Here is a 16839-nt window from a genome sequence, read left to right on the forward strand (position 1 = left end):
GCCATAAGGCCTGAAGGGCCACCCAGGGAATAGTCATGTGGTCATCCCCAAGAGGCACCAAAGGTCAGGGAGTGGAAAGACACATAAACACAGTCATCCAAGTGTGTGGAAAAAATTTCTTTTTTTTTTTTTTTGTATTTAGGACAGGGTGTGTACAGGGTGTACAGGGTCTCACTGCATAGATCGGCACTGTAGTGATCCTCCTGTTTTCAGCCTCCCAAATGCTGGGATTACAGGCATGTGCCACCATGCCCATTCTCAATTGCCATCTCAGCATGCCCCAGGGGTGGGGCCAGCATGGCAGGCCAGGGGATTGAACTTGTGGTCCTTGCATCTGCCTAAGCAGGTGCTTTAATCTGCTGAGCTATTTGACCAGCCCAAAATTTCTAACACTGTGAATTTCCCCGAAGTATAATAGCAGACTCTGATCTCATGAAAGGTAGTGGGTATTTGGAGGAAACTGGTTGAAATTTTGTTGTTGCTGTTTTTTTGCAACAGAATCTCACTATGTAGTTCAATCTGGCCTTGAGTTCACTATGTAGCCCAGGCTGGCCTCCAGCTTGCAGTGATCCTCCTGCCTCAACCTCCTAAGTATCAGTGGCCATTTATAAGAATTTTTTTTTTTAAGGTATCGATCCTCCTGTCTTCACCCTCCCCAGCACTGGCATTACAGGCATGCACCACCATGCCTGGACTTGGTCGCCAGCTAAGTGGGGCCAGCGTGGCATGTGGTATTGGGGATCAAATCCTGGTCGCTGTGCTTGCCTAAGCAAGTTCGCTGAGCTATTTTGCTGGCCCTATAAGAACGTTAAAAGTGCTTTATAGGCACAGGAAACAAAAAACAGATAACCTTCCAATCATAAAATGTAAGCAATTCACTGTCTTCCTCAATTCCGAGCTCATCCAGTTAGGAGAATCCCCTCCTGGGATTTTTGTATCTTAAAAATACTACGTTAGCAAAGATTTACTTTTGTCCTTAACTAGAGAATTTTATATAATGGTTAAGGGGAGCCCACACAGCAAGTCCTTAAGTTGTCCCCCACACCCGATTGCTAGAAAATGTGAATCAAACTGCTTGGCCTGGCATTCAGGGCCTTCCCTCCTATACTCCCATCACTCCTGTGCCTACTGAAACCTTTCAGTATCCTGGGTCTGAGCTTCAACTAAAGCTGCCCTCCTGGCATGCAGCTCTCCCCTCCCCTGCCCAGCCCCTCCTTCGTCTATGGCTCCCTGCTGGCCCAGACAGGCTGATTTACTCAGCAGGGTAGTTGTCAGGTCCTCAAACAATGCGTGCTGATCACTGGTAAGTGAAAGTGTCCAGGGCCTCTGCAGTCCCATAGTGGCCAGGTGGACCTGAAAGTGTCCAGGGACATGGAAGGCCCGCAAGGGCCAGTCGGAGCTTGGTGGCAGAGGATGTGCTGTATCTATTCTAGACCCTGAATTTGATCCCCAGCACCACACACAAAGAAAGTACCTCCAGTAGAGGTTCTTATCCCCATTTTCAGGTGAGGAGACCCAGCCCCTCGGACACAGCTGTGAGTGGGGCTGACAGCATCCTCTCTGCTCTGAAGGAACCTGGCTCTGGGCTGGCCACCTCTCCCACCTGGCCCAGGCCAACCCAGTCACTTGCCCTCTCAATCAGGACTATGAAAAGCCTCAGGGCAACACCTACTTTTACACTGGGTTATGTTTGTGGAGCCATCAAAGTCAGTCGTAGTATTTCCTGGGCAGGAAACACAGTTATTTTTTCCAAATTCAGGCTGGTACGTCCCGGCTGGGCATCGGATACACCGGTGAGTGGTGGTATTGTAGAAATGTCCAGGGGAGCACTGAACTGTGGGTAAGAGAGGACAAAGAGAAGGAAAAGAAAGGAGGAGGAGGAGGAAGTGGTGGTAAAGGAGGAGAAAGCAGAAGGGAGAAAAAGAAGACTGTATTCTTATCAAATGCAACATAAAAGGTTTCAAAGTTTGTGAAATAAATTGTTGTGCCCAAATTCAGTGGCATCTTCCTACCAATCGGTGGCTAATCAACACTTAATTCCCTAAACAGCAATTGTGGGTGGGGCTCACACCACTGAGAATCAGCCTAGGAACAAATGTATGTGTGCTTTTATGGTACGGCTCACGCAGTTGAGCGCTAGCCACTGCAGCGCCAGTCCTCAGGCGGAGCTCAGTTGCCAGCACTGAGAGCTGCAGACTGAGGCTGGCCTTAGACTTGGGCTCCCTGGGAGGAAATACGGGGAGGGGAGTTCCGGAGAAGGGGTGGGACTCATCGGTGGGGTGGGAGGTGCTAGGCCAGGACAGAGGTGGAGTAGCAGTGGATGAGCCAGGAAGCCTGTGTGCAAGACCTTCCTCTCCTTGACCCGGCCCTGGTCAGCTCTCGAGGCAGGAATCAAGGGGACACTGTGCACAAGAACCAAGGTGTCACTCTTGCACAGGGACTTGAACCCCCAACGCAGAGGGCACCACACAGAGCACATCTGATCAGTTCTAGAAACAGGCGAGCTGCCAAGTGCTCACCTCTGGTTTCACAGTCCTGGAAGGAAGTAGCTCCCAGACGTTTGGTGGGGAGGCCTCCTCCACAAGGGAAGCAGGAAGTACGGCCCGCTTCCGGCTGGAATGTGCCCAGGGCACAGAGCTGGCAAGGCGCAAAGCCGTCCGCGGAATATTCACCAGGTTGGCACAGACCTGGGGATCCAACAGCCCTAGGTGAGAGATGCTCCAGGCACACCATTTCCTACCTTGCTGCAGACGATTTCCTACCTTCCGTCAAGCCTGTTACCATGTGCGGTTGGCCCTGGCCTCCCGCTCAGCCCGAGTAGGCCAGCAAGTGCCTGGAGTTTACACACAGCGCTACCCAGCGCAGCGCCAAGACAGAACCTGCTGGTTTCACAAGGAAAGGCTGGGGCGAGCTGAGGCTTAGGCCTGCGCACGGCCCAGGGATGCCTGTAGTGCAGACGCATCTAGAGACGAGTCTTCTGATCTGGATTAATCTGGTAATCAGACCCAGAAGAGCACCTGCACCCAGCTGACATCAAGAGTGACCCGAGGCTCTCCCGGGTCTAGCAGTTGTATTTGCTAAGTTACATCTCCTTGTTTACAAGTGTGTCCTGGCCCACTCCGACAGGGGGACCCAGTGAGATTTCCTTTCAACACTGATTTACTTTTGTTTTTTTCAGCCAAATACAAAAGGATGTCTAAAAGCACACTTTCCCTTAGGAATTGGCTTGTCATTGGCTAACACTATTGGAACCTTTGTCTCTTGTATTCCCGACCATCTCTCCTCTATTAGTTTTAATGGTCTTGGTTTTACCCTAAGTTGTAGAAATAATGGTATTTAAAGAACACACATCCTGGGCAGGCACTTAAGCCACTGAGCTATCTCCCCAAAGATTTTTTTTTTTTTTGGTAGTACATCACGTCTGCATCTTGTCCTCTGAATAGCTTCTATGAAGACCACAATATGCAATGTATTAATTATTGTAACTGTTCTACTTGCCTGTTTTGAAACTGTTTTATTGCTATTTTTCTCAGTAAAATGAATAAAAAGGAAAATCTGTAACATATGTATTTGTATGTTACCCTGTTTCTGCTTTTTTTTTTTTTTTTTGGCATTTGTTTTTGCTTTTGTTTTTACTCTTCCAAAGAAAATAAAATTTTAAAAAAAGAACACACATCAAGGGAGCGGCCTGGAGCCTGGTGACACAGGTTCTGACTCCTGGTCCTTCACTTCTTAGTTGTGTGACCTTGAGAAGTTCCGCTTACCTCACAGAGTAGTAGTGACATAACCACCTAATAAATACTCCAGATTGGACACTTCCAGCAAAGGTAGTTCATTAATGTTATTCTATTTATTAAACTGTTATCATTTTAATACTGTCATTGTTACTAATATTCTGTTGCTATGGAGTTTTTTAAATCTCTTTTGTAATGTTAACTGAAGCATTGTTATTCACTTCTAACTTTTTTAAAATGATTTTTATTATTATTTTTAAAATTTTATTTATTTGTGTGTGTGTGTGTGTGTGTGTGTGGCCAGCTCAGCCCACCAGGGGGCAGGGCTGGCTGGCATGTGGTGCTGGGGGATTGAACCATGGTCCCTGTGCTTTGCCTAGCTTGTTCTAAGTAGGTGCTTTAGACCACTGAGCCATCTCACCAGCCCCAACTTCTAACTTTTTTAAAAGCACCAAATTTTAAAATTTAAGTTGATTGTTTTAAAACCATCAAGAACTTCCCTCCAAAACAATGATGTTCATTCCTCCAAAGGTCCAAATTGAAGTTCTCTCAAAATTAATACAAAACAAAATGAAAAAACCCATACAGAAAAGGAAAGAAAAAAAACCCACACAGAAATAAAAAGTAACAAAAATCACATTCAAGGGGGTGGTGTATATTTCAGTCTTTGCTGTTGTAATTGTCCTTCAGCTGACCTTTAAAAAAAATAACACCCTAGCTCATCAAAATACACATTTTCAATTTGCTTTTTAAAAATTAAAAATAAGGGGGCCAAGGAAATAGCTCCGTAGCATAAGTGCTTGCCTGGCAAGTGCGGGGTCCTGAGTTCAATCCCCAGTACCGCAAAAAAATAAAATAAAATAAAATAAAAATAAAAATAATAATTAAAAAGAGAAAACACTTAAGAAAGTCACAATGGATTGCCGGACTTATTTTGGTGGCACACACAGCATGTGCAGGACAGGAAGGCCATCTGCACCACATGTTGTTGGGATCTTCACCGTCAGGTTCAGCTTTCTTCCAAACAGTGTCAAATACCCACAATCTCAAGTACGAAGAGACACAGATGTTCCCCTTCGAGAATTCCATAGGACAGTACAGGTGCCCTTAGAGTGAAAGGGCTTCTGTCAAACTGACACAGTTCCCCGGTGTGAGATCTTTCCCATCCTGTCTCAGTACTTTCATCGAAAGGTCAAGAACCAGCCTGAGAAACAACCAGGTGAAATCTTCTGGAGACATGGAGATTGGAACAGCGGTCAAATCATTCATCACATAATCAACCCCTCTCCCTTCTTTGGTGTACCTCTTCAGTAGTAGAATACAGTCTTCTATGAGAACCTGACAGCAGTCTCCTTTGAGATTGTCTAAGACATTGCTGCGTGTTTTCCACATATATTTCCTACAGGCATCAGTCACCATTTGGTCAGTCTCTACCATAATGACCATCTTGGGTCTCAGTCTGGCTATTTCACATAAACGCCTCCATGTCCTCCTCTCGGAATCAGGACGTCTCTGCCAGTGTAAACTTCTTTGCCACTGCTCACAATGCCCAGGGTATATGCCAAATCACCCTCTGCCAAATTAACATCCCCACTAAGGATGAGAACATTTCCAAAGTGCTTTGGAATTTTAATGTTCTGATCATCGTATACTATCATATACTGCTTCATCTATGTCATACTCAACCAGATGCCCATCAGCTGTAGGCCAGTATCAGTTGATGGCCCCTCCTCAAACTATGGTTGGCAAATGCTTCACCCACCCCATACCGGCCTGACTCAATTCTTTTATTCTATTTTGTTCAAAAGATTATCAATTTCTTCTTTGCCCTGGGTATCACTGCTGTAGCTCTGAAGGTCCAGCACCACCAATCCATGTGGATGAATTCTCAGATTGGTCCAGCTGCCATTTTTGTTTGTGTAGGTTGCTAGGTAGCCATGCTCCTGAAAGTTATGCACCGACTCTGCCATGCCCTCTTCCCAGAAAGCACTGCAGGAGACCAGGGGCCACAGGGCATGTCAGGCTGTGGTGGGTGGGGGCTGTTGCTATATTTTAAGGTCACAGAGAAAGGTGAATCGATGTCCCAGAGTCCCACTTGTCAACCTTGTGGTTCTAGAATTTTAGGGTAGGTGAAAGATATTGTTAGGAATCAGTCACTCAGCTAGAGGATCTGATTTTCATGCCAGCAATGGCCCCACAGGTGAGTTTGAAGAGGCTGGAAGCAGCAGCAGGGCATCTATGTCCCCTAGATAGAAATCTCAATCCAGATCACACCTTGCATTCGAGCCACACAGTGTCTGTACAGTGGGCCATTCCCCCATTTTTTAAACTTACTTATTTTGGTGGTACAAGGATTGAACTCAGGACCTTGTGCTTGCCAGGCAAGCACTTATTCCATTAAGCTATCTCTCTGGTCCATTCCCTCATTTAATAAAAGGAAAACATTCAATAAAGTAAATAGGAAAGAAACCCACAGAACCTAATTGAGCTTGGCTTACAAGTTAAGATTTATGAGATGATTAAAACCCTTCACAGAGGAGGTCCCTATTTTAACAAAACAACCACATGGATACATTTGTTTTAGATCAAAAAGCCATAAATTTGAGACCCAAACTGGAAAACAAAATCTGACTTACGTGCTCCACGTGTAGACACTTTCCAACTGTCCCTACAGGCTGGGTGATCACACGGATCTCAAGTACACACAGAGTATGAATGCAGTGTCCAGTCACACCACTACATTTTTCTGCCCATGTTTCGACCATGTGTTCATTCATTTGCTCTTGCTGGCACTGGCCCAGCAAGTCAGGTACAAAACTTGACACAGGAGATCCAAAGATGAACCCAATGGGGGCCCTACTGGTCGGAAGCCTGAAGTCCAGCGTGTCCTGGGGTGTCACTATGCCTTAGTCCAAACAATGACACTGGAGGCTGGAGAAGTAAGAGGGGACAGCCAGCATCCTTACCTCCACATTCAGACACGTTCCAAGCTTCTGACGTCTTCAGGGCTCCAAGATTTTCTGGTCTTGGGCATGGTTCACAAGTGACTTGTCCCTCCTCACTTTGGAAGGTTCCATTTGGACATAAAACACAGCGCTCTTGGGCTCCATCATAATAGGTCCCAGCCCTGCAACTGACTAGCCAAAAGGGGGGACAATCTGGTAAGTGGCAGGGACAGAGGTGGAGAGAGGACAACTTGAGTGCTGGAATGAAGAAGGTAAATAAACAGTGCTGACCTCACAGTACCCGAATGTAGTGTGGCACTTCTGGGCTCCTGTACACATCTCTCTACAGTAATCCCTATACCTCTGTTCTCGGCATTATTTACAGGTCTATCTATCCTTTGAACATGAGCTTCTTGGAGTGGGGATGATAGGAGTCTTTTAATTATTCTTGAGGCAGAAGCCTTTGATAGTTGAAGTGCTATTTTAAAAATTTTGAACTTTCCTATTTCACAGGGCTATCAGAGGAGGAGGATGGCAAAACTTCACTCACTGAATATAAGTCTAGTGCAGAAAAAACAGAGAGGAAGGTGTTACTAATTCTGGCTAGTAGCACTCTAGACAGCTTCCTAGAGAAGGTCACATTCATGTTGCGTCTTGAACGGTGAAGAAGACATTCCCCAGGTGAAAAAGGGGACAGATCATAAGGATTCACGCGTGATGTGTAGGCACAGAGAGAAGAAAGGAAAGCCGAGGCTAGATTACAAATGTTCTCAAGTGCCAGGCTCTTGGGTTTGATTCTGCAAGGAAAGGAACATCATCAACAGCTGCGTTTTGAAAAGCACTCCCCCTGGTGGCTGGGGTGTGTATGGCCTCAAGCATTGTACACTACACATTTTTGGTTGGTAATAAAATTAATACAGTGCAAAAAGTAAACTCTGTTTTTTGTTTTGAGACATGATATTGCAATATCATTCAGGCTGGTCTGGCCTTAAACTCACTATGTAGTCCAGACTGGCTTTCAACTTGCAGTGATCCTCCTGCCTCAGCCTCCAGAGTGGGGGGATTATAGGCCTGTGCCACCATGACTGGCTCCAAAGAGTAAGCTGCTGTAAATGTCTCCCAAAAGAATAAGAAGTAAGGAAATTCCTAATCTGTATTTATGATTATATTTCTGATGCTGTTATTTAAATATGGATTTATACCTTATTTCAGGCTATGAATATGAAATAGATGTGACAAATTTGGCTCCCTTAGTGATAACATTCAAGCATCATCTTCATGGCCATCAAAATAGACTAACAGCTAACATTTGTCAAGTCTTTACAATAAATAACTAGATGCTGTGCTAATAGGTTTGCATACATTATCTCATTAATCCTCAACACAACCCCAAGGAGTGAAGTGCTATTATTTGCTCCACTTCAGAGAGTCAGAGACTTACGTAGATTAAATGAGGCCCCAGAGTTACTCTGTGAAATACGCCTAGGGTAAGATCAAGAGCCTGGAGCCTAACGGGAGAAAAAGGTTATTTAACAGATATACAGGCAGGGGCTGGGGAAATGGCTCAGTGGAATAAGCACTTCCCTGGCAAGCGCAAGGGCCTGAGTTCAATCCCCGGTTCTGCCAAAAAGAAAAAAAAAAAAAAAAAAAAAACAGATGTACAGGCAGAAGCACAATTCGAGAATTTTTCAAGGATTGTCTATAGGGTCAGAAGAGTGCATAGAATAACTGAGAAGAAAAATATCACCTGATAAAGTTAGCTATTATAGCTCTCATAGGTCTGGAAAGGAGAAAATCTCTTTTCATCTAGCCTACAAATGAAATTTCTATATGTAATCTTAGGCTCAAACATGGCAAAGTTATCTAACATCCATAATAAAAATATCTTCGTTATTCACTCCAAAATCTTTCTTAAAAATGAGACTTCTGGGTCAGTTAGCAAAGACATACCACAGTGCCAATGTTTTTGCAATCAAATGTTATCAATTCTAATATCTAAAATCTCTATGCGTTTTGGTATCGTTTGGCTCTTCTTTTATAATATTTAAGTATCATGTTTACATGATTTTATTATGTGTTTTTTAACTAAAAAACTTAAAAATGAACATACCCCTTCCTTTCCTGTCAAACACCTCTTATGTGTGGGATGCTTACCTCTGTGGGTGGCAACCTATAATTCCAGACTTCTCTCTAAAGTGGCCTCACTGTGTAATGACCTCTGTACCCACTCAGCCTCCAGCTGACGTCTCATGAGAAACTGGGCTAAATTATGAGCTAGGAATTGGCCAGGCGTGTCACACTGCGTCCCACCAGGCTGTCCTGGCATCTACAGTGGGCCAGTGGGTAAGAGAATAACTTCTTCATGGCACTCAAGAGCCATGCTGTCATGAAGATTGGCCGAAAGTAAATAAAAGCCAGAGCCATTTCCATGTGGGGAAGGGCTGTTTTCACTTCAAGAGAAAGCACCCCAGTGGAGACCCGGCTCCCAGCAGCCCCATCAGCCCTGACACAGAGGCTGATCTGTGCTGGCAGCTGTCATGGCTCCCCTGGCACAGCATGGTCCCCTCCAGTGCTAGGCAAGCCCAGACTTGGTTTTCATTGACCTAAGAATGAACACAGCTCGGGCCCTCAGGGTGTCCCTCTTCTTCCTTGGAACTATCTAAATCCCCCAAGCTTTCTCAAGGTTCTACTAAGAGAGGCCTCACAATATGGCACATCTGTTGCAATTTCCTAGCTGATCAAAGGGCTGAGAAATGCCCCTCGGGCTGCCCTCTGGAAAAGAGGGCTGTGTTTGCTTTCCTCACAGTGAAAGGCCCACTTCACATAAACCATCCTAGTTGTCACTCACAATTTCCATTTTCCTTCCAGAAAGAATGACCCTCGGAAATAAGTCATGCCAAGTACCTTCCAAACACATTTGTTTCTTTCAACAAGGTAAAAATGAGCTAAACACTAAAAACTGACTCTGAATGTCCTGAAGGGACAAATGTGCCACAGAGCTGGCTTCGGTTATCATCCTTTGCTTCTCTCTTTTTCTGGAGTAGCCAGCTTGTGCTGCAGCCCAGACAAAGGAGGCAATTGCCTCGGAACACTTCAGTGTCGCAGCAGAGCTTTTGTGCATCTTCAGTGACCATTAAAACCCCATTCTCAAATTCCACACAGCTGTTTTCTCCTCTTCTTTAAAAAAAAATACGAGAAAGCTTTTCTGATGCAAAAGGGGGAGACCAGCAGGGACCAGGATTAATGGTGAAAAAGAGGTCTAAAGCCTTGCCCTCTTTTTCAGCATGGTGGCCTTTGAACATTTCAGGCTGTGGACAAACACTGTGGCCTCTCTGTGGCTAAGATGGTGAACCTAATAAAAGGGGTCACTCTCTAGCTTCTCACTGTTTTCTTAAGAATCATGCCTTGACTTCTGAGGGACAGCCACAAGCAGCCCACTCGGATTCCCAGGGTATCCTGGGGCTGCCACTTTGTCCCAGATGGGAGGCAGTGGCACCCCAGGGCAGTGCAGTGGCGTCAGCTCTGGTTTGAGCCCCCCCTTCAACAACTGTTTCAGAACAAGAGTGACAGTGCCTTCTCAGGCTGAGAGGCTGAGTTTTCTTTGTCTGCCTGGGGTTTTGGTGTGTGCGCCCAGGTTTGTTATTTGAAAAACTTTTAGTTGGGGCGGAGAAATGAGCCCAGCTAGGCGCCTTGCGTGCCAGTTCCCAAGCGTTCTCCACACGCCTCCTTAACTGCAGCTAAAATCTCACTTCCTTTAGAGTGCCTTTTTGCACTCAATTTAAGTATTTCCCCAAAGATTTGCACATTGCCCTCTTTGCATGGCGTTGGCTGCCATGGGCTTTCATCATAAATATTGCAAAGTGTAGGCCAGTGCAGGGTGCTGCTCTAGGAGCTGGAGAAGGAGCAGCAGGAAAGGTGACAGACACGTCCCAGCCCTAACAGGGCCCTTGTTCACATGGACACTATGGGCAGCAAACAGGCAAACAGGCAATCACACAGTAGCACACCAAGCAGTGAGCAGGGCGAACAGGAAAAGGGCAGCTCGGAAGGGGACAGAGTGGTGGTGGGGAGCTGCACATGCTGCCTTCGGTGGCCAAGAAAGGATTCTTCAGGCAGAGACCAGAAGGGAGGAATGGGACTGCCCGGCAGCAGAAGCTCTGTGACCCGGAGACACAGTGATAGGAAATGCATTTTGAAAAGCAAGCCAGTGCCAGAGTACACGGGCTCTGAACGGCTTAGTAGTGGAACTGGGGCTTACGTAAACTCTGTTCGGGTTCTACCTGGGGGAGCAATGTGCTGTCTCCCAGCGATCTCCCGAGTGGAGAGCAGACAGAAGGCAGGCGAGGGGAGGCAAGCCCTGAGAGCCTCGAGGAACAGCACAGGAATAACAGGGGAAGAGAAAATGCCGCAGGAGGCAGGGACGACGGGACTTGCCAGTGGACTGGGTAAGAAACACAGCAAGAAACAGGCCGGGAGGACCAAGGTTTTTGACGTGAGCAGTTGAGTGAACACAGGGGGAGAAAGGAGGATACATAGAGTTGGACGTGCCTGCTGCTACTGTTAGTTGTCCACATGTTGATATGAAGAAGGCATGGTTGCCTGCTGGCCTCCAAGGGAGGCTACTCTACCTAAGAGGCTTACAGAATGATCTGAAGTGGCAGGTGTGGTGGCATGTGCCTATAATCCTAGCACTCCGGGAGTCTGAGGCAGGAGGACCAAAAACTTGAGCCCAGCCCCTGTCTTAAAATATATAATTTTATAAAGGGGATAGGGATGTACAAAGGTCCTAGGTTCAAACCCCAGTACTATGAGAGAGAGAGAGAGAGAGAGCGAGAGAGAGAGAGAGAGAGAGAGAGAGAGAGAGAGACAGACAGAGAGAGAGACAGACAGAGAGAGAGACAGAGAGAGAGACAGAGAGACAGAGAGACAGAGAGAGACAGAGAGAGACAGAGAGAGACAGAGAGAGACAGAGACAGAGAGAGAGACAGAGACAGAGAGAGAGACAGAGACAGAGAGAGACAGAGACAGAGAGTCCACTGGGGGTAAGACTCACAGAACACATACATACATGTGAGGTGGAAGGTCTCTGAGCAAAGAGAAGACAGCCCACACCCAGGGTGTGCAGAGAGACTGACCAACATGCTCTCTGTCAGTGTACTGAGAGGAATTATACTTTAACAGTACATGTCAAGTAGACATACTGACTACATTATCTACATTCAGCCAAAGCAACCATCACAAAGTAATGGAAAGCCGATTCAGACAAGTGCTTCAAGGAACAACGGCCCTGGTGGCTGTGCTGATGGTGTCAGTACAGGTGCTTGATGGGAAAGTGCCAGGGCAGATGTGGCTTCCAGGCCTGGTACAGGCTCTTGATAAAGCACACCACGAACTAGAACTGGGAGCCACTCAGTCAGATCTGACAAGAGTTCACTCAAAACAGCCCCAGTGAACAAAAAGCCCACTTGGAAAGTGAATTTATGGCCACTATTAACAATGAAACTTGTCAAACTGTGAAGTGTGTACCTTAAGACGCAGCCCAGTTACTTTTCAGTTGATCGTTGTCTTATTCTGTCTTCCTTGATGTGCCGTCCACAGTAACTAGCTAATCTTATAATTATGTATTTTACAAATAAGTAAACATTCATAAATTCAAATACGTTTACTTTGAATGTGAGAGAGAAATGTTCAATAGAGTTGGAATAGAATTTATAACTCAAAATACAAATGAGCTGGAACTAGCACAATCACTATGGAAATCAGTATGGAGATTCCTCCAAAAACTAAAAATAGAAATTCTATTTATTATTCTATTTATTACAGTGATACATGCATACCCATGTTTATAGCAGCACAACTCAACAGAGCTAAATTCTGGCAGCGGCCTCTATGTCCATCCCACCGCACTGTATTCGAGGCCTTTTAAACACATGTTTTAGAGTCTTGAGAAGTTGTGTGGGCTTGAACTTGTGATCCTCCTGCCTTAGCCTTCCAGAATGGTAGGAAGACAGGCATGTACCACCATGCCAGGCTGGGCTTTTCTCTTTTCCCCCCATGGTGTCTGGACTCTCCCTGCCCCCAAGGTTCCAACCCATATTCTTTCTTCCCCTCCCTACCAGGCAGCTGCAGCACCCTACAGCTGTACCCTCTCCGCCATGCCTGTACTCATGTCCTCTGGCTTCTCACCGTCTCTGACCTGGATCAGGGCGCTAACCTCCCACTAGTGCCCCTGCTCGCTGTTCTTTCTCCTCAGCCCTTTCCAAGGTCCCCTTGCTATTGCATGTCTCTGATGCTTTCCTTTGCTGGCTCAAAAGCCCCCTTGACTCTCCATGCCTCTCCCAGTGCTTTAGCTCCAGCATTCAGTCTAGAGCCCCCTCGTCTGTATCTGAGGTTTCATCTTTTCTTATGTCCTCTCAAGAGCCTGTTCTTTTATTTTTTTCTTTCTGCTTCTCCTATAAATCTCTTCTGATTATTTCTTCCCCAGTGATCACATTCATCTATCTATTCAACCAACCCACTGGTTTCTTCAGTGCCCCCAGAATGGGAAACAGGGCTGGGGGAGATGTGAGCCATGTGGGAAGCAGACTCCAAAACCTCTGAGCTCAGCCCAGCCTTTCCCCTCTGCACCCTGCTCCTCCCTCTCAAGCGTGTAACCTGCAGCCTCTCCCCTGTTGCCTTCACGGTCTCCATTGCCCTTACGTTGAAATGCAAAAGTCCCAGACTGGTCTTTTTGCCTTTAATCCTACTCAATGCAATGCTGTCTAGAAGATCTTTCCACATAACACATCCGACCTTGACACTGCCTGATTGAATACTTCAGTGGCACATGTCACCTGCAAAGCGGAGGCTCCTTGGCACCCCAGACAAGGTCTTCTGTCACTCTGCCATGGCCTCAGAGCCCGGTTCTGCCTCCTGGCATCCAGGTGGGCACTGGGACTTCTGTGATCCTCTGGGCACAGCTGGCTCCTTCCCTCTCCCCAGGGGCGCCTCTACCTGCATGGTCCTCCTTCCTACACATCATTCATGCCTCCCTCCAAACTCAGCACTGGCTTCTTTCTCTTGAGTTTCCCTGGAAGGGCTAAGCGCAGCTCGAGGGATGGTGTCTCACTTATTTAAGGGCTCCTCAGCAACCATCGCAGAGCTCCATCTGGGTGCAGCAGGGTGGCGACCCGAAGCCCAGGCTCTACACAGGATGGGCAGGGTGTTCAGGCCGAGAGAGAGTCAGGCTCTTGAATTCAATCTGGATTTGAATCCTGCCCCTGCCACATAGGATGTGTGGGAAAAATGTGGACCTCCCATCCCTTTGTCCCCTTATCTGTGAAAAGGACTTGATGGAATACAGACATGTGAGCGTGAGCAAGACTGAGATGGTATCTGACAAGTGCCTAGCACAGAGCTGTGCACTCTAACTGTTCAATACACGCCCATATTTTACTAATTTTTAAATTTTTTTTAAACTATTTTATTTTATTTTATTTTTTTTCAGAACCAGGGATTGAACTCAGGCCCCTTGCGCTTGCCAGACAAGCGCTTATTCTACTGAGCCATCTCCCTGGCCCTAAATTTTTTTTAGTACAGGGTCTACAGGGTCTCACTATGTAGACCAGACTTGTTGTGATCCTCCTGTTTTCAGCTTCCCAAGTGCTGGTATTACAGGTGCGTGCCATCATGCCCAGTCTCGATCGCTGTCTCAGCACGCCCTGGGGGTGGGGTTGGCACAGCAGGCCTGAGGATTGAAACCCCGGCCCCTACCTATCTAAGCAGGTACATTAATCTGCTAATTATGTTTTAAAATCTTTCTAATTAAAAGAATTCCCTACTCAGCCAATGTGGATTTATGGTCTCCTGTTGGATCGATAGCCTAGTATTGGTTTATATTACTAATACTTTACCTTTCCCTTAAACAGAAAATTCCTGTCTATTTGACTCCAAGTAAGTTCTCAATTTTGAAAGACTAAAAATAAAACCAGCCGCTTCCTGCCACAGGGCCTTGGCATTTGCTGGCCTCCCCGACCTGAGCTCTGTAGCCGGCTCCTCCCTGACCCCGTTCCCAGGAGCACCCTCCTGCCCCACCAATCCTCTTGGTCTTATTATCTTTGTAGCACATACACTTCTGGAACTATCTCTTTTCTTTCTAATTTCTACCTCCCTCTGTTAGGCTGTGACAGAGAACAGGCCTTTTGTTCTTTATGTCTTCACAGCTTCATCCCAAGCACACGGAGTGGACAGAGCGCTAATTCGATAAACTCTGGTGGAATTAACTTTTTCTCAATGACTGCAGAGGAAATCTAATGTTGTTAAAAGCTGAATTAAGCTTTCTTAGCCTCCCAAGAACCCACTAAAATACTTCTCAGTTTTCCAGTTTCCTGGGTTGTACTTTTTAGAAATCTTAGCAAGTTTTAAGAATAGTTCAACATAAAAAGATATATTATCAAGATGCCTCTTAAATAACTTAACCTTAACTGGGTATTATGAAAGTATAATAGCTAGAAATCTATATCATACTGAATATTTCTCTAGACACAAAGGAATTCATGAAGTACTGTGAGCTTCATGAATTTGTTCCTTGTACAATATGATTTTTTGGCCATCTTGCTAAAATTAATCACAGATGGTACAAAGGTCATTTGTAGAGCAGACTGTCCCTCAAGTCCCCAAATTCCAAATTAATAACACTTTACTATATACAGATGACAATCAAAAAGTCTTTAATTTGATCAGAAGTGATTATTTTCTTTAGTAAACTTGGGACTTTAAAATTTATTTTTTTACTTTTTATTTATTATTTTTTAGATTTTTATTTATGTATTTTGTATAGGGTCTCACTACACAGCCTGGACTCGTAGTGATCCTCCTGTTTTCAGTCTCCCCAGCACTGGGATTATAGGCATGTACCACCATGCCTGGATTTGATCCCAGCTCAGCATGCCTGGGGGCAGGGCCGGAGGGGCATGTGGTGCTGGGGATTGAACCCTGGTCCCTGAGCTTGTCTAGCAAGTGCTTAGTCCACTGAGCTATCTCACTAGCCCTCAAAATTTATTATTTTTAAATCATGAGGGGGCTGGGGAGGTGGCTGCTTAGAATAGCAGAATAACTGCTTCCCTGGCAAGAGTAAGGGCCTGAGTTCAATCTCTGGTTCTGCCAAAAAACAAAAACAAAAACGAAAACAAGATATTGGACAGCTGGGAATGGTGGTACATATCAGTAATCCTAGCTATTTGAGAAGCTGCGGCAGGAGTCTTTAGGTTCCAGGCCACCCTGGGAAATTTAGCAAGACCCAGTCTCAGTATTAAAAATAAAACATGGCAATTGAACAGAAAGACAGGCAAAGACTACAGAAGTTCTCCGAGGAAATCCAAACGACTACAGGCCTAGGACAGCACGCTCACTTGTACTAATAAACAAAGATAAACTGCTTAAAATAATCTTTTTTGCTGATGAGTCTTGTGAAATTAAAAAGATCGATAATAAACAAGTCATGTCAGCAAGGACACGGGGCAGTAAACATTGAGATGCAACGCTGCAGGGAGCGTACATGGTACGTTTCCCTGAAGGGCAACCTGGCAGCATCTGTCTTGGCAGCATCTATGTTTAAATTTGCATCTCTTTCGACCTGGTGATCACGCTGCTGCAAGTCTATCCTCAGGAGTGTGGGCGCGGCCACAGAGGAAGACCTCACAGCAGCACTGTCTTAATAGAAAAACTAGGAATAGCTTCAGTGTTCAATGACAGGGACAGGGTCATCAAATAACTGGGGTCTTTAAAAAAATATAGTTTAGAAAGAGATAAGAAATGAAGTAGAAGGCCGGCCAAATAGCTCAGTGGATTAAAGCACCTGCAAGCAGGCACAGCGCAGGGGTTCGATCCCCAGCCTGATGTGCTGGCCTCGTCCCGGGGCACACTGAGGGCAGTTGAGCCTGGGCGTGGTGGCTCGCCTCGGTATCCAGGCCTCCGCCGTCACCGCTATGCATTGCTTCCTCGGCTCTCATCCCCCGGCCTCCTTCCAGCACCTCCAGGTGTTTCATGTGCAGCTTGCTCCCTTCGCCAGGCCCTCTCCCTCCACATCCCCCAGCTTGCCTGCTGCTGACCCCACATCTCTGCCCACATGACCTCGCCACAATCCATGCGTGTCTTGAGGGAGTGGGCTCTGCCCCACCCCT

At 46.1% G+C, this 16839-nt stretch overlaps 1 protein-coding gene and 1 pseudogene across 2 annotated transcripts in view; both read right to left on the minus strand.

The window, feature by feature from the left end:
* Scube2 (signal peptide, CUB domain and EGF like domain containing 2) overlaps positions 1-16839 on the minus strand; it is a 63557-nt gene that overhangs the window by 10525 nt on the left and 36193 nt on the right. For both annotated transcript variants that reach the window (XM_023707604.1, XM_023707603.1), the window contains 3 exons: positions 6701-6871; positions 2520-2687; positions 1673-1834 (listed from right to left, as the gene is read on the minus strand). In XM_023707604.1, the coding sequence (XP_023563372.1) occupies positions 1673-1834; positions 2520-2687; positions 6701-6871 (501 nt within the window). The remainder of the gene's footprint in view (positions 1-1672; positions 1835-2519; positions 2688-6700; positions 6872-16839) is intronic.
* LOC105741127 lies at positions 2809-5707 on the minus strand (annotated as a pseudogene).

The sequence above is a fragment of the Octodon degus genome, unplaced genomic scaffold (genome assembly GCF_000260255.1).
Source record: "Octodon degus isolate 3935 unplaced genomic scaffold, OctDeg1.0 scaffold00302, whole genome shotgun sequence".
Classification (NCBI taxonomy): domain Eukaryota; kingdom Metazoa; phylum Chordata; class Mammalia; order Rodentia; family Octodontidae; genus Octodon; species Octodon degus.